Below are 20867 nucleotides of genomic sequence, written 5' to 3'. Positions count from 1 at the left end.
AAGGGCATATGTGATGAGATGCGGGAGTTTCACTTGGGAATTTGAGGGCGAGTGCAGGTTGGTGTGGGGAAGGGTATATGCGATGAAATGCGGGAGCTTGACTTGGGAATTGAGGCGAGTGCAGGTCAGTGCGGGGAAGGGCATATGCGATGAAATGGGGGAGCTTGACTTGGGAATTGGAGGGTGAGTGCAGGTTGTTGTGGGGAAGGGTATATGTGATGAAATGCGGGAGCTTGACTTGGGAATTGGAGGGTGAGTGCAGGTTGGTGCAGGAAAGGGTATATACCATGAAATGCGGGAGCTTGACTTGATAATTGGAGGGTGAGTGCAGGGTGGTGTGGGGAAGGGCATATGCGATGAAATGCGGGAGCTTGACTTGAGGATTTGAGGGTGAGTGCAGGGTGGTGTGGGGAAGGGCATATGCGATGAAATGCGGGAACTTGACTTGGTGGTTAGATGAGGAGGGTGATGGAGGGTGTACACGATGAAATGCGGGAGTTTTACTTGAGATCTTGATGGGGAGGGGGGCATTGGATGGCGCAAGGAAACAGGTGGGTGATGAACCGGTACTACTGTAGCAAACGTCTGGTACGAAGAAACATGTCGGTATCAACATAATCAACAAGAAAATAATCTCCCTTGTTAGCGAAATCGGGGACGACCAAGGCACCACGAATGATGGAATGAAGGGTGATAAACTCAGACGAAGAGGTGGGCCGTGCACGGAGTCGAGTTAGTCGTAGTTCCCTATCCATACGCCGACGTGCCAATGGGCCAATTAAGGCATCCATGGGTAGGACCAGCGCAAGATCTAAAGTGTTGCTACCGACAGTGTGCTTGAACATGTATAATATCTGCACAAAGATATTTTTGTCGTGGCCATCCTTGTCCTGTGTGCGTATTAGGGCGTAGTCGCGCCGTTCTTTGCCATGGAAGCTTGGATTGCATCGCAGGTAGTCGGTAGCCAACTTCCAGTCAGCGGCAGACTCATAGTGCACTTTTAAGTAACGATGTTCATGGATCTGTTGATACACGCAAAGTCAGATTTGAATAACAGCGAGGAAAGATAATCACCTGGTCATGTGCTCTAAGTTTCAACCATGTTGTTCCATCTGGCAATGGAATGTTGTGGGAGGGAAGGAAGTGATTGAGAAATGTTGCGAGCTTCTTCCGGAACTGGTGAAAGGCGCGCGATGACTTGTTTTCTTCCTCCACTTGCGCAAAGCTTGTATGATTCTTGAGGGGTGAACCAATATGAAGATGTTCTTCAAACAGCTCGTCATCATCCTCATCCGTATCCTCGAGTTCATCCCGCGAGAGCAGGGCTTTGCGTCGTTCCTCATCAAGGTACTCGATACGGCTACGAATGAATTCGGAGACAACACTCCTATGGTCGAGCTCAAGGATCTATTAGTTAATATTACAGAGTCAGTGGTGTGGAGCGACTCGTTTGGAAGTTAGAAATGCCAATTAACATACCTGATCAGCGATATTCTTACGATTGGTCTGCCGTAGATACCACTTTTTGATTGGCCCGTGTTGCTTTTCATTGGGTCGAGTACTGAAGTTGCGGGCGGCGCCTTTCGCCATGATGTCATCGAATATGTGCTTTCCGGAATGAATCTTAGGAAAGTTCCAGTTTTTGATCGTGTCAGGATCGGTCTCTTTGACAATTTTGATGTACTCCTGAGATAGTGAATAAATAGTTAGTATATGTGAACTAGTCTCAGAATCGCAGTGGCACATACCTCTAAGCGGTTCTGAAACTCAAATACCTCAGCCCTCCCTGCAGCAATTGTGCTTTCGGTTTGGACCTCGAGTGAAATATACATGTCGATATGTAAGTAGCTTGCTATGCACTGCAGTAGCACATAGCCGGCTTCATCCTCTGTGTGCGTAAGTATGTTCTGGGCGGCGTACAATACTTGCTATCAGAGGAGCGACTTCATCAATACGAAGAACTGATAGCTGTAAAGTCACGGCGTACCTTGGAAATATCGCGAAGCTTGTTGCCATCGCTATATGTGATGTTAGTAACCCGATCGAAGTGGTTTAAATTGCGCCATCGCGGGAAGGCATCGAATCTGTGAGCAATTGATAAATAGGATTAGTCTGATAGTGCGGAGTGAGATAATAAATGATTAAAAACCCACTGGTCATCCATTTGTTTCTCAGCGCTGCGTCCAAGGGCCGCGATGCGCCGTTTGAGTTCACCAAACAAATGTTTCCATTGGCCCATGTGATAGACGTGCAAATGGTCCTGTGAAATCGTGTCTTGAGGATCGGAATTTGGGACACTCCAAAAGACGTTCTATAATGTAATGAGTTAGATGTGACTGTTAGTAGTACATTTAATTGGAAGCACTGACCGTAACAGGCCGCAGGCCCTGTTCTTTGAGTGCCTTTTCTCCAGCCGCACGGTCCCTGGTCCATAACTCCACGAAAGCCTTTGCATCGTCGGATGATCGAATCGGGTAAGTGGAAGCGTTGTCGTATAGCTTGTCCGAAGGGACAAGACAGATAGGGCACGGGCAGTGACAGTTGGTCCCTCGTATAAGCGCCATAACACATCTGTTGAGAGATTAAATCAGAAAACAACATCAGAAATTAGTACGAAATGAAGTACTGCTCTTCATAGTCAGCTGATAACAGCAGAATGAACGCATATAGCCACCTCATGATGCCATCATAGCACACATACGCATACCCCATCTGGGCATACATTATAATAGTTTCGAGTAGCTTGAAGAATGACTTGTGCCATACAACCCGTTTGAGATTGACATACGTGAGCTTGCCGTCCTCCTCAGAGTCATCAGGAACCTGCGCGAAAGAATTGTTTCGCCAGTGAAACTCGACGGAACTAAGATTCACTATAACTCACTATTGGTAGCCACCCAACCATTCGCCCACCACCGAGCCCATCAGTATTTCTGATACCAACGGGCAAGTTTCCGCATCGAGCGAACACCGGGTATGCCTTAACTGTGCCAGCAGAGGAGAGATGTGTTTTATCTGCGTATAATATAAACGCAAACGGCACGCCGTTTTCGGGCAAAGATGACTGTGATTCAAACATACGGAAAACGGCGTTACTTAGATACAAGTGAACAATAGTAGTAAGACATGGCATACTTGTACATTCCACCACCTATCTGCAGTCCAAGGTTCGTGTACAAAGCGCTCATAGCGTGTACCGTCATGCTTGTATAATCGCTGCGCATCCCAAACGAAATGGGGCATCAGTAAAGGGTCCTGTAGTAAGTCCAGCGCCCAATCCCACAATGGCCGCGTATACATGTTGTACTCGAGCTCCTCTCGCTTGTGCTGAACGGTGATGGTATGTTTCTCGAACTAAGGCAACCAATATGACTGCAAAGTAAGAACATCTTGTGATTCTCTCACTGGTGTCATTTGAGCGGCTGCCCTATCCCAGGCTTTGGAAACATCTCCATGCGACTTGAAGGTGAAGTTCGTTTGGCCGTCCGCAATCCTCCAGATGAGCCGCAAGAGCTCATCTGTCTGATTCTTGTTCAAAGCAGCGCCATGTGCGAGCTCGGCGAACTCGAAATCCGCGCGACAAGCGAAGGGTTGCCAGGGTTGTTCGTCAATGACGGGCAGCTGTGAAGGCTCTTTGTGTCCAAAAGTGGAGAACGTCTCCACAGAAGTCGCGCGGCCACTGTGCGGGTGGTACTCTGTCTTGAAGGTGTCGAGATTGGAGCGAGCCGAAGGCATAGTTGGGAGTGATGACAGGGTATTTGGAATAGGCGCGGTGCCCATGCTTGTATCTGATGCCGAACCTGGATGGTCTTAGAGGGGGGCGCATCAAGAGTCAGAGTAGCACATACGTTGGCGTGCATCTCCACTGACGCTCATATCGACGAGATCTGAACCACCTTCAGACCATGGATGCGCAGTAAAATCAGGTTGCTGATCTTGAGCGGGCAAGGACTCTGCGTCATCCAGGGCCGATCCCGAAGGGACCAACGCAGCAGCAGCAGCAGCAGCAGCAGCAGAAGCTGTTGTCTGCTGCAGCTTCCTACGATTCCGCCGTTTCTCTCGACGCGCCTCTAACAATCATGCGATAAGGTATCAATATTATTAATGAGTACTTAAATTGATCAATGACCACGTACCTTTCCTTTGAAGCTCCTCCTCTACTGCATGCACTGCAAGTGCTGCGAAATCTTTATTAGCATTCTTCTTATCCCGTCTTCTCAAACAACTCTGTTCATGAGATTTGATCCCACGTGCTGCGAATGACCTGGTACAGTATTGACAATCAACTTGGTTATTGGTCGATGTTGAAGCAAGATATTTACGCCCCGGGTCTGCGTTTCTGTTTGGGGCCATCTAGCAGTACACAGATATACAGAAAGGCAGCTGAAGACACGATGATGGGAGGAGGTGAAGCCGAGGATTGATTGATTACCTTATTATTACTTAGACTTGTCAACGTCGAATCACACCACTGCTTGGAATCCAAAATTAGCATGTGCCTTGCTTGCAAGTGCCTCAAATTAAGTCACGCCCCCTGGGAATTCGGTCGCAATGCAGTTGGCAGGCACACCAATTGTGTCCCAATATAGAATGCTTCCAAGGCACCCCTGGGGATTTCCGACATAACTTATGCAAACTGAGCCGTCCAACAAGAATTCTCAATATGCTGTTCGCACAACAAATGCTAACCTTTCGGACATCAATGAAATCCAAGAGATAGGTCATTCTTATAACTTCCAAGCATTTTTGGACCATAAATCACTCTGATAATTGAAACCGAGGGCAAGACATTTTAATACCGAACACGTTCGCTATGATGTTCGCTATGTTCGCTATTGATTTTCAGTCAACCTCGCAGCATGTCACATTGATTGGGATGAAAGACGTGCAAAAGATCGGAAAATCACATTATATTACGCTTGTTCATAATATCGTGTAGACGACGTTCTAGATAATGGTACAGCTGGGGCATACTCATCAAGTTTTACCTCAAAAAACCTCACTTCCGACAACACCACTGACAAAAGATCATGCAATTGAATGCACTTGTCCCTCGCCAGCCTCCTGTTACACGGGCTATAAGCGATGCGCTTCAATTCATTGAGAAGTTGTTGACCATCAGTAGTGTGTGCCTCGCACTGGCTGAAAAAGTTGTTCACTGATCCGCTCCCCCGATCTTGCGCAGACTGCAGTTTCTCATTGAACGTCTTTTCCCAAAGATTGTTGGGGCCCCAACAATATTGCCACTGACCGATCAACAGACACATTTCGGCCATACTTTTGACTTCGTGATCTGGCGGACACAGAATGGTTTGAGCTGGATGCCATTCAAGAGAATACTAAATGCTTACCGTCGTCTGAGCCCGCAGGCTGACTCGCACTCGAACCGCCGTCATCTGAGCCCGTAGGCTGACTCGTGCTCAACTGTGTCTCCTTTCTCCTGCAAAACATAAGCACACTGTGCTGTCGCTGATCATTCTCATCAGAACGTACGCTGCGCGAAGCCTATGAGTGAATATGAAATATCAGCTATGAATTGTAAATGAAAAATGAACTTACCTTGCCATACGAGCACGAGCTTTCTCATTTTGAGTTGTACGAACCCTGTAAGAAGCATAACGTGAGCCAGATCACCTTCGCTGGAATACAAATTTGTCACTCACACAGGTTTAGACATCCAGCGCTGAGTTGCAGCATGCTGGCGTTGCCCTCGGTGCATCTAGCCCTAACACCAATCAGTATATGACGGTTCTCTTCAAATGAGATCGATGCTTACTATGCTTGCGACTCTGTGAGTGTCGATTCTGATGAGTTGTATGCCGAAGACGGATATCACCAGCCATTGAAGTGTTGAATGCCGATGCTGACAAAGCAGGACACAGCAAATTCCTGTGTTGATGTAATGTGTCACGGAAGCAAAGTTGTCTAGGCCCCACGTGCTACAACACTGATACCTATTTTCATCTGGTAGGTCGAACTCATCAGCATCTGTAGGTCCAAAGGCCACACACCAGTTCTACTAGAGATGCAACATATGATTGGTGAGGTGTAAGTGCACACTGATAATGATCGAGTACTTGCACAGTGTCCCCAAACTGCCAACTGCCTCGGACATGACTTGGACACGTGTTTTTGTGAACACAAGTCCACAAGGTGCGAGTAGGGTGATTTTTGTTTACAAACTACAACATCTCACAAGTTACAATTCAGGTTCTACAATTTACGATGCATCTAGTGCAGGTGGGCTGGGGAGAGCCATCACAACAAGGTAAGTTATTGTTGTATTGTTCTTCACAACTTAACTCGAACACTTAGGTATTGGTCAAATGCTTCTGGTGCTGCCATGGTCAAACGCGAGACATGGGGACTTCAGGTCACGATGCATCTGATTCAAATGGGCTGTGGAGAGCCAGCGCAGCAATGTAAGTGTGATTGTCATATCACGATCATTCCGCTTATATACTTAACTCGCGCGTGTTAATTCAGTCTTGCGCAAGACACCATGGAAGATATCAGCTATTGGACAAATGCTTCTGGTGAGTGCCATAGTCAAATGTGAAACAGGGGGACTTCACACCAGTACAATGGCACGTGATCTGGCAGGTATTTGATGCACGGTATGTACAATATTAATATTAATTTATTGCAAAAATCATCTGTGACTGTGTTATCCAGATCTCCTGAACAACGCGATGTGACAGACGCGACATTCGAAAAATGCAGTGTGACAGACGCGACACATCCAGTTGATCCGACGTGCTATGAACATTTGGTTTACTTACCACCGCACTCAAGACCCAACATGGATACTACCCTCTGTCCGTACGGCTCCAATCAATTGAAAGCATCTACAGGTGATTTGCATTGCACACAAGCTCGCACCGTTCACTGGAATTGATTTTTTTTCAGCGACTCATCAGACTTCCACCTGGCCATCTTCAGCTGCGGATGAGCCTCAGGCTTCGCTTCTCCCACCTGCTCAGACAGTGGATGCGCAATCTTTCCCTCCTGGACCAGGAACTGAAGATATCTATTCATGGGAGGCAAGTATCAATAATCGCAGCAACTCTGCTCCGTTCTTCCCCCTCGACCCCGGTTTCTTGTCCGTGGATTGGAGCAACCCTTCTCTATTCACGTTCCCACCTACAGGTGACACTCCCTCCCTTCCAGCGCCCTCCCTTCCAGCGCCCTCCCTTCCAGCGCCCTCGCTTCCAGCGCCCTCGCTTCCAGCATTCACGTTCCCACCTACAAGTGACACTCCCTCCTTTCCAGCACCCTCGCTTCCAGCATTCACATTCCCACCTACAAGTGACACACCCTCGCTTCCAGCGTTCACGTTCCCACCTACAAGTGACACTCCCTCCCATCCAGCGCACGATTCCATCAATCCAGCATGGAGCGACCCTTCTCCATTCACGTTTGCACCTGCAGATGGCCCTCCCTCCCTTCCAGCGCATGATTCAGCAGCTCTACCTTCAGATTGTGATGCCTCCCACTCGCAAGTCACCTCTTCTGATGATGCCCAGGAAGGCATTCAAAACATGGACCTGCAGCTCCATAAGCGAGGCGACGACTCGACTTGGGCCGCGCGCAACCCCGGTCGTCCAGTTATCCCTACCCGTCTCAAGGGTGCACCTTTGACACAGGCAGAAAAAGCCTCACGTGCCCTCAAGGCAGCCCAATGTAAAAAAAGTGAGAAGGCACTCGATGACACCATCAGTAGTTTCCTTGACGACCAGGACAAAAAAATGAAGGATATTGGCGCATTGCACAGCGTTACTGAGGCCCACATCAAGAAACTGATCACCTACCACACACACTACAAGAAGTCCCGCGGACCTCAACTCTTCAATGCACTGGTTCATGCTAAGAACCAGGAGGTCAATGGAGGTTTGTTTTGCGTGTCGGAACTATTAACTCTCACTGACAGTCATTCAGCTCGTCCGGTCGGAAGCAAGTTGAAGATACAGGAGATTCACCAGATGGTGACATCCGATCCATCCATGCAGAAGGAGAATTTGACCGACGGAGAGATCAAAGAATATATAGCTCAGCTCCAGGAGCATCAGTTGCTCAAAACCGGTGGTTTGCACAGCAATAACATAGCTGCAGCACGAGATGTTAACGCTACTACTGACAGAATTTGACGAGAGGTACGTTTTGACTTTGGTGTCAATTTTTTGCTAACTGTTGCTTAGCTTGATGGGTTACGCGAGCGATGTGGCACCTACGCCACATTCTTTATTGCAGGAGGGCACGTAAACGATCAGACACCAGCAACATGGTATGCGACGGATGATGCCGCAGACTTTTGGGAAGATGTCTTGGACCTCATGTTGAATGATGTTGCGCGCAAGTTTGAACAATGGGCGTGTAGCCAGGGCAAAAGTACGTTCGGACCACTCGTCTCAAACTGTATATCATTGTTGATTCACCTTCACAGATATTGTAGAGCGTGACAGCCTCGAAAACATGCAGAAGCAAGTTGGACGACTCATCCTCAGCGGTCTACGTACGTTACATATGTTTTTTTCATATTGCATGCTTCAACTCACATACCATGGCAGGCCAAATGACGGGCAAGGACAACATCGGCATGAATTACCCAAACTACATCAAATCAATTGTCCTATCCTACAGTATAGTCCTCGATGGCTGGCCTGCAACTATTCCTTTCACATCGCCCTGGAATATCCATACTGTCTGTGAAATACGGGACTTGCGTGATGCTCTTAAGGCCGGGACTTGCGCTTGGAAGAGATTGACAAAGACCGAGCTCGAAAAATATAAGGAGGATCTTGAGCGACGTCGGGCAGCAGGAGAAATGGTTGGCAAACCTCGCAAGAAGCGCTCCGACTCGGGGACGTCTTGCAAACGCAAGAACACGCAGCGAGATGAAGGTGAGCGTCCTGCGAAGAAGTCGAGGAGGTCCAACAAGACAGGAAAAGTGTCACGTCCGGAACCCAAGAGTCGCGAGATTATTGAGAGCAGCAATGAAGAGGCTTCCGTCAATGGAGAAGACCTGGATTAGTAGTTAGCTCCTCTCACCCCACCTGATGCTTCCCTATAGTACTACAGTTTGCTTCCCATCACTTGTAGGTACCTCAATTAGTATGTTTTGTAGCCCTTCGTTCTCGCAAGCTCGTATCCCTGCAATGACATTAAGTTACTCTATCTACTATACCCTCCATAGTACAAAAAACGCGCTGCAAATTGACCCAGGTATGAGCGAGAACGACGTGCTCACTGTTGCGCACAGCGAGCACGAAGGGCGGACATTGCCGGCGTCAGGAACGGACATTGTTACCCGGCGGTATCTCTAATTATAGCCACGGCTACCGTTACCACACACCGCTGGGCAAAGAAACTGCAAGTCCCTGGGAATATATATTGAACAATTATTGAACCAAGCCCTGGTTCACTATATCCAGTACTACTTAGAGGTGCGGAGGGCCCGGTCTATCACTACTAATTACAGTACTTACGTGGGAGTCACAGGTGGATAATCAAGCTGATTGACTTGATTGAGACCCAATGTGTGCTCTGAACACCCCAGTGGGATGTCAAAGAAAAAAGCAAAGGTTGTCCAAATGGCTGTATGAGGCTCTCTCTGTAGTGAAATGAGTGCTTCTCTGAACCTAATTTTATCAGGGTGTCAGTACTTCCCGCCATTGTGCCTCTTGCAACCAGGATCTAAACACTGGCCCCGGTGGTGAGGCCAATTGGAATGCTCATATGAGAGCCTCGAGCATAGCAAAAACACCAACACAGTTAAGAACACTTGACCACTCACCTCTTTTTTCCAGCTGAAAAGTGCAAGTGTGCAAGCAGCTGTTGTGGCTGGCCCTGCAAAGGCTTGGCAGCCTGTGACTGGCACTGGTGGGGCTGACTCGTCACAAGAGTCACTAGTGAATAGTTACTGCTGTGGCCATGCAGCAACATCAGCAAACTACATCAGGAAACCTGCAATTTCCCTGACATTGTTACACTGAAAGCGTAGACTCAGGTAAGAGCTCTGAGCTAAGTAGGGATCAGCAGGGGTATGGGTAACCCTTGGGGGTCATGGGTAAGGGTCCTCAGGGGTAGGGACAGTACCACATTAATCATACAAACTCTAGATTCTCGAGTCTAATATTCTATTTTCACATATTCACAGAAGCATGTTATCAAAAAGGACAACAAAGCCCACAGAGAAGGTACTCGCCATGGCAGCCGGGGGCAGCCGAGCCAAACAGAAGGCCACTGATAAGCCTCCTATCCCCACAGTGACATTGAAACATACGAAATCCACGGCATCAATTGATCTTGAACAGACTATGAGTAATACTACATCAGCACCCAACTATCGAGCTACAGTTCGGAGCGAGGAAGAAGAGGAATCCCTTCAAACAGACACCATAGTCATTTGTTGGATTTAGTCAAGCATGCACTACATCCAGCGGCAACAGCAGCACTGCTCTTGTTTTTCGCTTACCTATTGTCTCAATTGATATGGTCTGTCTTTCATTGATGTTGGCTGTCTGCTTAGACCAGGACCCCCCTTTTTCTTTTGTCTATGGTCTCATACCCTATCTCTACGAACAAGAGCATTCATTCTTACTTATACTCGCAGTATCGAGCTTGTATACCTCAGACGTTCGCATCCGCGTGCACGATCTGAGGTAAGACCTTTAGTTTCCATTTACATTCACCTATACTTACTTCGTGTTAGCTATCTACTTGATATAGGTGAATATTACAGACGTTCGCATCCGCGTGCACAATCTGAGCTATCTACTTGATATAGATCCACGCGAAACGAGTTCATAACTTGCACATCATTGACTCTGATGCATCTGAGAAGAGTGATATCGAAGACCCTGGTGAAGCTTCTGATGATGAGCTAAGTATGTCCGAGTTGAAAAATCAATGAGAAACTTACTTAAAAAGACTGTAGAAAGGTTAATGGAGGATTGGACATCTCCTATATATGCATTCTTTGAACCTACCCCAGGCATCAAATATCACAACAGCCATTGTTGCCATGTGTTCAAGTGTGCAGCGCGAGGCTGCAAACACTGTGTCTGGTGATATCTGGATAAGGAGGACGCAAAATCCACAGGCAACATGCGCAAGCATGTAAAATTGTGCTGGGGTGAAGCAGCCTTGCAGGCAGCAATGGAGTGTCGAAATACTGCTGCTGCGCAAGATGGAGTTGTCAAGAGCCTGCTCGAAACCAGATCAATACAAACATCTTTCAATCATAAAGGGAAAGGAAAGGTTGTGTACTCACATTGTCAGCACACTCGGACAGAGACGAGGTTTGTTTGTCTTCACTTGATGTTGCAGTCACTGATTAGGGTTAGGGTGGAGATTGTCCATTGGGTAGTGGAGAGCTTGAGACCCTTCAAAACTGTAAACAATTGAGGATTTCAGGTATTAATGAAAACTGGATGGCCCAAATACCACATACCTTCGCCCTCGACAGTTGCTCGTGATGTGAAGCAAGTCTTCGTAAAGACTCGCAAACGCATAGCGCAGATGCTACAAGTAAGATAAATTAGTTCGAATGATCCCATCAACTAAATAAGAGAGCAGAGTTATGACGGAGAGCTTAACTTTGCGACGGATGCCTGGACCTCACCAAATCACAGGGCTTATGTGGCTGTATCTGTTCATTTGGAACACGAGGGTCAGCCGTTTTCTATGATAGTGGATATTGTCGAGTTGCCGAAGGTAGTGGTACTCACCCGAACGAAGCCATAGAGCGAGGATGATGATGAGGGATGGGTGGATGAATTATATCTGTTGGAAGAGGAGGAGTGTGAGCAACTGATGGACAGTATCCATCCACTAAAATTTGTATTAGCAAAGGTGATAGTGTTAAATGTGAATAGCAACTCACTTGCGCTAACAGACTTACCTCACAGCTCCGGAAACTTGCATACAAAGTCATCCATTCAATGACAATCATTCTGCTGGCCTGGAAGACAGTTCTCGAGGACCTAGATCTTCCCATCAGAATAATCCCATGTGATGTGTCCACACGGTGGAATTCAACTTACAATATGCTTGATTTTGCACTTACCTATCAAGAGGGAATTAATGCGATAACGGACATGCGAAAATTGGGATTGTGTTAAGACCATGTTCAACGGGTCGGACCGGAGGGGCTTAGCTTCAGCTCGTGTGCTGTGCTCTTTACCTGAGTATGTGCCCCTAATTTATGGATAGGCCGGACAAAAGAGGGAAGGCTACCCGAGACTTCGTCCAGGTAGAAACTAACAAGGGACGGACTACCCAAAGGTAGAGGCAGAGGGATTTAGCCTTGGGGATATAATCCCGAGGCTCGGAGGGTCGGACTAGGATGACAATCCTAAGAGCCGAGGGAACATGAGGAATGAACTGAGTCTAAGATGATATTCGAACTGAGGAAATACTATGGGTTACAGAGGGTTTATATACTGTAAGGTATCTGACGGGTATCCGGCTGAAGCGCAGTCATCGGAACATAAGGCTATGTAGAAAATGCACTAGTGAATAAAACATACTGCGGACAATCAAGTGTGGAGCCGGATGTGAACTGGAAACAAAGGGAACGAGTTAAATGAAAAGGAAATGAATAGACTAACGGAAGGATCAGAATGGACCCGGATATTAAATGTCAGAAGGATCCGGACACATAGGGGCAGAAAGAAGCGTGTACAAATGGGGACTCAGGGGGAATGAGTTCTAGACTGGGCCCGAGGTACCGGGTGGACCAGACCGGACAAGAAGGTTCAGGTATGGGATATGACAGATTGGGAGAGTATGAGCTGAGCGAAGATGAGTGGCCACTGGTAAAACAGCTGCGCAACGTGCTGAAGGTTGGGATACAAATGTGACACATCACAGTCACAACACTAACAATGTATCACACAGATTCTCAAAGACGCAACATTGTATTTCTCACACTCAACACCAAACTTAGCTATGGTAATACCCGCTATGGACCACATTGACCAAGTCTTCACCAACTGTATCCTCAAGAAGGAGCTACTGGAGCCTGCTATACGTGCCGCGCTTGGTCTCGCCAAACACACCCTTAATCGATATTACTCGCTCACAGACAAATCCGAGGTATACCAGATTGCAATGGGTGCATTATTTTTTCCCTTATTTCACCATTGTTCTGACCATTGCTTAGTTCTTCATCCACAGCACAAACTATCCTACTTCAGGTCTGTGGGCTGGGAGCCACAGTGGATAGAAACTGCTGAACAACTTGTTCACTCAGAATTCAGACGCTCGTATGCCTCCCACTCAGTCACACTCACAGATGTAGGTACCGCAGGAGCCCAGGATGATGATAAGGTGCGTGATTTTATTGTCCCACTAGTTTTAATTATTGACAACGGCTTTTAAAACATGCAGGATGACGAGTTTACTAACATCTTCGACCATCTTCCTTCTCTCGCACCAAATCCCACAACTTCAATCAATGAACTTGACACTTACCTTAACACCGACATAAAAAATGTTACAGACATGATCACATGGTGGCATGGGCACCGCAAAACCTATCCGCAGCTATAGCGAATGGCATTAGATTACCTTACCATCCCAGGTAAGTTTTTTTTCATGTTTTATATTACTGATTGATATGTTTTACCAAGAGGTGTGCGAAAGGGAAATTCCGGATATGTAGCTTATCATTACATAAGATTTTGAACTTTAATATACAGCCACTTGATCTTTCGAGCCAGTCCATCTGAGTTATACAATACCGGCGCAGTATGTTAATAAAATCCTGTGCTGACTACTGAGAAGGGGGCATTTTTGATATTATAGAATACATCTAGATAGTTAATTCAATGAGAAATGCGTGTCGAAGGGCGCTGCCCTCTAAATCCAGTATGTTGGATGTCATGAGTGATGTCATGTGACGAAAGTCAATGAACATATGCACGTTGAACGTGTCGTCGTCATTGACACGTCTCATTCAACCTATATGCACTATTGTTATTCTTCACTATGAATTCCGAGTCATTAGAATGGTATATGCGGCATCTATGCCTGCCAAACGAGTTCGTGTAGGTACTCAGCCGCTTCTTACTGCCCGTACATTAGTTGTTTGATCATTCCATTGATTTTGTTGCCTCCGCTGTCATTTTTTGATCCGTCAATCAATGACCTCACACAGCTTCTCTTACTTTGCATAGCTTCTCGATTTGTTGAATTTTGTTCTCGATTGCCTCTGAATCGTACTCATTCTCGGATTCATGCTTTACAATTGTCGTTGTGTAGTCCACATGCTTTGCTCGCTGTCCTATGTACTTGTTATGTTTTGCCTGCTATCAAATTGCACACTCGTATTGCCTCATATGTTTTTCGTGTCATTGAACTTGCATTGAACTTTGTCTGCGAAGTGACATGACAAAGCTACTATATATGGTCTAATTAACATGACAATAACACTGTCACGGTAGGCGGAGGCGTGTCCCAACTTACGCCAGCTCCATGTCCGAAACTGCAATTTCCCACACCTCTTGTGTTTTACTGCAGCAACATCAGTTGATGTGGAGCGCATCTTCAGCCGTGGACGCTTACTACTGTCCCGCGTTCAAAACAGACTTACTGTGCAGACGACATGTGCACTTATTTGTGTTGGCCTGTGGAGCCACTTAGGTCTGGTCAAGGACGGGGAGATTCAGTCTATCGCGAGCCTTCCCAATGTCGACGGCGAGGACAAAGAGCTTGATGATGGGCGGGACAGTATTATTTTGAATTAGGTAGTCACACTAGTACATTTTTTGTTAATCACATGCACAATTTGTATTGTGGGTACAGGTGTACCCTTCTTACCCTCCACCCATGTGTGACCCTCTTCAAGACCCATACCCTTTGGTACCCTTGGGTGCACAGGTACAGGTAGTCGAGGGGTACAGGTGTGGGTTGCGCTTTGGACACCCGCAGGTTTACCCCTGCGGATCCCTAGAGCTAAGTCTTGCAAGAGACGTCAATAGAACAGAGGGTCATTTGTATTGTTTGGTATCTAGACTTGGTGACAAGAGTCGTCAAGTAAAGATGGTAATGATGGTATCAATCGAGTATCAGATACAAGGATGAAGAGTCCAAGTACATCAGTAAAGTCCAATTTTCTCACAGAGGTGACAAACTTCGGGTTTTTCGACAGCGAGTCACAGGGCCCTACAGTTTGCACAGGTTCACAGTACACAGTGATACAGTGACTCCAGTGATACAGCGGCTCCAACAATTTTCTCACAGATGTGACAGAGTGACAGGTTCACAGTACACAGTGATACAGCGACTCCAGTGATACAGCAGCTCCAGCAATTTTCTCACAGATCTGACAGAGTCACAGGTTCACAGTGCACAGAGTGATACAGCGACTCCAGTTGAAATCCCACAGATTTCACGCAAGTCTGAAACATTAGTAGTACCAAGTGTAGTACTAGTGTATCAATGTACTGGCACAAGATAAGCAATACAATTCAACATCAAGCTAAGTTCGAGGCTTCACGATATAACACACTGGACTTGATTCAATGACACAAATTCTATACATGAGCTTGGCATACAACACATAACACGATCATAACGAAGACAGGACAGGACAACATGACATGAAGATATCAGATACTCTACTAGTAAGGTAAAACAATCAATCAAGCTGAACCATGGGACATCGTCCACGCGAGACATCCAATGTTGTACCTGTACAGTGGTGTTAGAAGTTAGAAACCGATGATAGCGCAGAGAGCGTGTCACACCTACCACATAAATGTGATCCACCCTGTCCCTGAGGAAGACAACTAGGAGGGACAGACCAACCATGTGTGTTGAAAATGTTTCTCATACATCCCAGCCCGAGGTCTGTATCGTCTAGCCTCTTCTCAGCAGCTTCCGCTTGGAATTTCAGCAGGCTTGTGAATGCCTCGTTTTCCTGCACTACACAATCTGCAAGTATTTTTGGGCCCGGTAAACATCATGCTTGGCTCTCACGAGATTTATCATGATCTTCACCTCGGATTCAGTTGGTGGCTGGACAGACTATATCGAAAATGTAAATTGCATGAGAATGATGGATGTCATAGTAGGACAATTCACCATAGCATTCACAACATCAAGAACTTCATGTAGTTTGCATATACCACTGCTGTCGTGTTTGTCATCACAATTTTGATCGTGGATGTGAGGGGCAGCATGAGAGCAGGAAGCACTTGCTGATAGTGATTGCAAAGTAGCAAGGTCAAACTTGAGCGACGAGGATAACATGATGGAAAGAACGGACTCCCGGAAAATGCTGAATCTGCAAATATGTGCTAAGTATATCGTCTTTCTCCACAAGCATGCCACGAGCTCATTGTCCATCATGCGGAAAAGAATTTGCAGATCACAGTTCTGTTGCTTGTCATATGAGTCAACCACGGTCTGGGTGCAATACATGGCTAGACGAGTTAATCAAATTCAACTCCACCCTCCCACCTAGCGAAGACGGCACCAGCCAACCTCCTGATTCTCACCATGCCAGTGAGCAAGGAGAGAATTCTTACCATGAACAAGAAGAATATTTTAACAGAGGTGGAAACTGGGGCACAGACTGTGAGGCTGAAGTAACCAATTATTTCCCTGAACCCCCTCTAGCCTTTGAGGAGGGCTACACATTCTTGAGCTTGTTTGATGCTGATGAAAAGAGTGTCCATCGCAAAACGAACCTATATTATCCATTCAGCAGTCAGAGGGAATGGGAGATTGCATCATGGCTTCTGTGTTTGGGCCTGAGTATGGGCAAGATAGATTCTTTCCTGTTGCTGGAGATGGTCAGTTTCTAACCTTCCTATGCATTATGACAGCTTGATTCAGGGAGCGCCTAGATAAATGATTTACCTCTGTTGTTCCGTTCAGCCAAAGAGTTACAAGGTCGAGCTGAAATGCTGCCGGTGGTCCATGTTGGAAGTCACAAGTAATCCCATTCCACCAAGATGCCGGTTGTTCTCTACTGTAGGGATCCACTCGAGTGCATCACCAGTATTTTCAATCATCCCTTATTTCAAGACCATATAGACCTCACCCCTTGCAGGGTGTATACCACAGCGCAGAAGCTGTCTCGGGTATATACTGAGTGAATGACAGGGGAACATGCTTGGGACATGCAGGTTCGTATTACGCCCCCCTCAAAGTCATCACCTCATGTATTCTTGAAGTCGGAGCTACCTCGTGGTGCAACTCTCCTCGGACAAGATGTGTATCACTGCATTGATAGGCGATCATGTTGCCTATCTGTTACTTATCAGCCTCACCAATATTCACATGAATACACGATTGAAATCATCATTGAACACTTTCCTCCTCACTGCCTTGCTTCCGGTGCCAAAATTTGTTCATAGGAAGAAACAGATGAAGGGCGTGTTGCAGGATTGGCTCGTTCACCAGTGCTTGGATGTTGTACTAGAACCACTGAAGTTGGCTGCTCGGCTGGGCATCATGATGTCAGATCCAATTGGACACAGTCACTATTGCTTCACTCCACTTGCTAGTTATATCGCCGATACCCCAGAAGCGATGATGCTCACATGCGTTGGTGGAAAGACATCTCCAGTGACTATGGCTATGTACAAGCAGTTTGGGGATGCCTTTCGACACGAACCCAGGACCAAATCAACAACTCTTGCACAGCTGGATGTTGTGCACTCACACGCTGACCCACATAACCTCGAGGCATTCTTCCATGAAGCACAGAAGTTCCGCCTGAATGGCATTGAGAAACCATTCTGGAGTGACTGGCCACTAGCCGAACCATCCTGTTTCTTCACACCTGAATCACTGCACCACATTCACAAGCAGTTTTACAACCATGATGTCCAATGGATTACCAGCACTGTAGGAGATTCCAAATTAGATTTTTGGTTCTCAATTTTACAGCCCACTACTGGTTACCGGCATTTTCATGGAGGCATATCGAAGCTCAAACAAGTTACCAGTCTCTGTCATAGAGACATTCAGTGATTGATCATCGCACTCAGTGTGGATGCAATGCCTCCTGGTATTATGATTTCTGTACGCGCACTCATGCACTTCCGTTACCTTGTGCAGTCACCACACATTGATGACAATGATCTTGCCCGCATCTTGGCTGCATTGGACGAGTTCCATGCGAATAAATATGCAATCATCACCACTGGCATTTGCCGGGGAAAGGCAATACAGCCATCAACAACTGGCACATACCCAAGCTCAAGCTAATGCAGAACATCATCAGGGAAAACCCCTTTGTCTATATAGATCTATATAGCTCTACATAGACATTGTAGAGATTATAGATTCTATAGAAAGGTGCCTATTGTAACTAACTATTACAAATTATACAGCTTGACTATAGAGGACCTTCTACTATATAGCTCTATAGAGATCCTTGTTTTCCAACTATACTAAAGGCGTTTTCTCTCATCATAGCGCTCAAGTACCAGGAAAATTGTTCAAAGCAGTAATATTTCAACTATCTACTATACAACTTCTACATTAATTTGTAACTACTAGGTCAGGGGGAGAAAGAGCAGAAAGAGCAGGAGAGGAGAGGAGAGAGAGTAGGAGGAAGGGAGACAGCTAGCAAAATAGAGTTAGAAAAACAACAAGAGAAAGAAAAATAATGTTACCAAAAGGCCAAAAAAACTCGAAAATTGATAGAGGGCCAGAGAGAAGAGGAGCAGGAGAGAAGAGGAGCAGGAGAGAGAGAGAGGAGAGAGAAGCAGAAGAGGGAGAGGGCCAGAGAAGAGCAAGAGCTGAAGCAGAGCAAGAGTGTCAGAGAAAAAAACAAAGGACAAAAAGAATAGACTCAGCAAAGGGAGAAGGAACCAACATCAAAGGCCCCACTACCAACACCACCAACCACCAACACCCAGGACTTGGCAGAAGAAATAAGAAGGAAGAGGTGCAACAAAAATAAGGAAAAGAGTGAAGAAAGAGAAGACAATTGAGAGGACTTACACGGTAAAAGTCAACCGTGGGAATTTGTGCAGCATCCTGCACAAATTCCCACAATAGTTAAGGCAACTCATTAGGTTAGCAAAAGTTTCGCACATTTGACTACTACCATTAGGATTTTGACAAGGAGTGACTATGGTAGACCTTATGCATTTTTTCGAAGAAAATCAAAGTTATAGCCCTTGTCAAGGGTAGTCTTTCCATAGTCTCATGACATTTTTTGGTTGAGGTTCTAAGAGCCAGTTCGGCAACAGGATGTTGGCCAACATTTGGCAAATGTCAGGTGAGAGGTTTTCGGCACGAAGCATCCCAGACGTCGGACTTCAAACTTTACTTCTCCTACTTGTACCATGAATTCTCCCTACTTTATTGATTGTCATTGTCGCCAAAGAATTTGTACTAGTGTTGTTGCCCTCACCACCATATGTGCAAACTTCGCAACTGTACTCATGGCTCAACCCGAGACTCATACAACACAACCTGCCAACAGCACAAAGGCACATTGGCAAGAATCGGAGGTGGATGTCCTACTTCAACACCTGATCAAGAACCAGGCAGCAGGCAGTGATGGCGGAAACTTCCCGATGCCTATCTTCAACAGCACAGTGGCTGCTATCAACACTAACGAGGTGATTCAGACTATAGGCCCATAAAAGACAGGCAAGATGGCAAAGACAAAGTGGACCTTGGTACGTATATGATCTTATCTTGATTGATCATGGGTTGACCAGATCTTAGCTCAAAAAAACCTTCAATCAAATCGAGATCTACCGCAATGTGTCTGGTTTCCACTGGGACAACGTACAAGGAGCTGGAATCGAGGGTGTTGCTGCCGCCAGTGTCTGGGATATGTATGTTGCACCAAAGGTATGTCACTATGAAGTAGTCACGAGCTACACTATGCCTTCTTCACAACACAGGATGGCCTCAGTACGACGACATGCAGACTATCCTGGGCAAGAACAGCAGTGCCCGTGGATGCCACTCTTTCCACCCTGCCACAGCAGGCCCTGCCTCCGTCAATATAGACGATGTGCTCGAGGGTGCTGATGGGGGCCTTGACGTTCTTGATATGGATGTAGACCCTAGCACTGCTGGTCCTAGCACCGCTGGTCTTAGTGATGTGCCGGACATGAGCATTGACTTGATGATGCCACCTAGCGCCCTGTTCCATGGGACCTCTTCTACTGCTGCTGGCTCCCAGTCCAGTAAATGCTTGCGCACCAATACCCTGTGTCATATTCCGTACCTGAAGCTTCTCGTCCGGTCCGGTCCGTCCGTTCTCTCGGTTCCATTCTAGAATTCATTTCCCCGTGTCCCCATTTGTATATGCTTCTTGATGCCCCTATACGCCCGGATCCTTCTGGCAGTTAATATCTGGGTTCATTCTGATTGGTCTGTTAGTCTATTCATTCCCCTTTCATTTAACTTGTCCCCCCTGTTTCATTTAATCTCCGGCTCCATTCTCGATCGTCCGCAACAGTTCATATCCGTTAGTACATTTTCTACATAGCCCTCTGATCCGAAGACTGCGCTTCGGCCGGAAACCTGTCGGATACACTACAGTATATAAACCCTTTGTAACCTGTAGTATTCCCTCAGTTCGAATATTAACTTAGACTCTGTTCAATCCTCGTGTCCTCTCGGCTCTTGGGATTATTATCCTAGTCCGATCCTCCGAGCCTCGGGATTATATCCCTAAGGCTAAGTACCTCCGCCTCTACCTTCGGGTAGTCTTCTCTCTCTCGTCCGGCCCGTCTATACCCTTCAGCCGATGATATCTACCCCCCCTGTAAATTAGGGGCACATACTCGGGTAAAGAGCGCAGCGCACGAGCTGAAGCTAAGCCCCTCCGGTCCGACCCGTTGAACACGGTCTTAACACCCTGCTTGACACCCTGGAGA

General features: G+C 46.6%; 5 protein-coding genes across 5 annotated transcripts; 2 read left to right on the top strand and 3 right to left on the bottom strand.

The window, feature by feature from the left end:
- Nucleotides 1-569: 569 nt before the first annotated feature.
- Nucleotides 570-4353, bottom strand: DEU56DRAFT_869444 (uncharacterized protein; the record flags this gene model as incomplete). The annotated part of the gene is made up of 13 exons (XM_041355556.1): nucleotides 570-1022; nucleotides 1075-1407; nucleotides 1480-1686; nucleotides 1749-1928; nucleotides 1988-2084; nucleotides 2154-2311; nucleotides 2370-2571; nucleotides 2627-2823; nucleotides 2885-3064; nucleotides 3136-3354; nucleotides 3406-3800; nucleotides 3849-4068; nucleotides 4171-4353. The coding sequence occupies 13 exons, from the start codon at nucleotides 4351-4353 to the stop codon at nucleotides 570-572; spliced, it is 3024 nt and encodes a 1007-aa protein (XP_041212419.1).
- Nucleotides 4354-4913: 560 nt separating this feature from the next.
- DEU56DRAFT_752893 (uncharacterized protein) lies at nucleotides 4914-5719 on the bottom strand (the record flags this gene model as incomplete). Its single annotated transcript, XM_041349668.1, has 5 exons — nucleotides 4914-5293; nucleotides 5352-5440; nucleotides 5494-5505; nucleotides 5560-5604; nucleotides 5664-5719. The coding sequence occupies 5 exons, from the start codon at nucleotides 5717-5719 to the stop codon at nucleotides 4914-4916; spliced, it is 582 nt and encodes a 193-aa protein (XP_041212418.1).
- Nucleotides 5720-6113: 394 nt separating this feature from the next.
- On the top strand, nucleotides 6114-9031 carry DEU56DRAFT_908942 (uncharacterized protein; the record flags this gene model as incomplete). The annotated part of the gene is made up of 11 exons (XM_041357052.1): nucleotides 6114-6153; nucleotides 6211-6268; nucleotides 6316-6422; nucleotides 6487-6536; nucleotides 6604-6617; nucleotides 6676-6854; nucleotides 6910-7890; nucleotides 7939-8120; nucleotides 8199-8388; nucleotides 8444-8512; nucleotides 8568-9031. 11 exons carry the CDS (start codon nucleotides 6114-6116, stop codon nucleotides 9029-9031), a joined length of 2334 nt encoding a protein of 777 aa, XP_041212417.1.
- Nucleotides 9032-16397: 7366 nt separating this feature from the next.
- On the top strand, nucleotides 16398-17988 carry DEU56DRAFT_908940 (uncharacterized protein; the record flags this gene model as incomplete). The annotated part of the gene is made up of 3 exons (XM_041357051.1): nucleotides 16398-16802; nucleotides 17116-17138; nucleotides 17187-17988. The coding sequence occupies 3 exons, from the start codon at nucleotides 16398-16400 to the stop codon at nucleotides 17986-17988; spliced, it is 1230 nt and encodes a 409-aa protein (XP_041212416.1).
- Nucleotides 17989-18517: 529 nt separating this feature from the next.
- DEU56DRAFT_781286 (uncharacterized protein) lies at nucleotides 18518-18898 on the bottom strand. Its single transcript, XM_041352021.1, has 2 exons — nucleotides 18802-18898; nucleotides 18518-18761 (listed from the first exon to the last, which is right to left on the bottom strand). Exons 1-2 carry the CDS (start codon nucleotides 18838-18840, stop codon nucleotides 18600-18602), a joined length of 201 nt encoding a protein of 66 aa, XP_041212415.1. The 5' UTR covers nucleotides 18841-18898; the 3' UTR covers nucleotides 18518-18599.
- Nucleotides 18899-20867: the final 1969 nt, after the last annotated feature.

This window comes from Suillus clintonianus (genome assembly GCF_016758775.1).
Source record: "Suillus clintonianus strain FC179 chromosome Unknown DEU56scaffold_11, whole genome shotgun sequence".
Lineage (NCBI taxonomy): Eukaryota > Fungi > Basidiomycota > Agaricomycetes > Boletales > Suillaceae > Suillus > Suillus clintonianus.
Note: the sequence above shows the minus strand (reverse complement) of the source record. Positions and strands in the feature narration are given on the sequence as shown.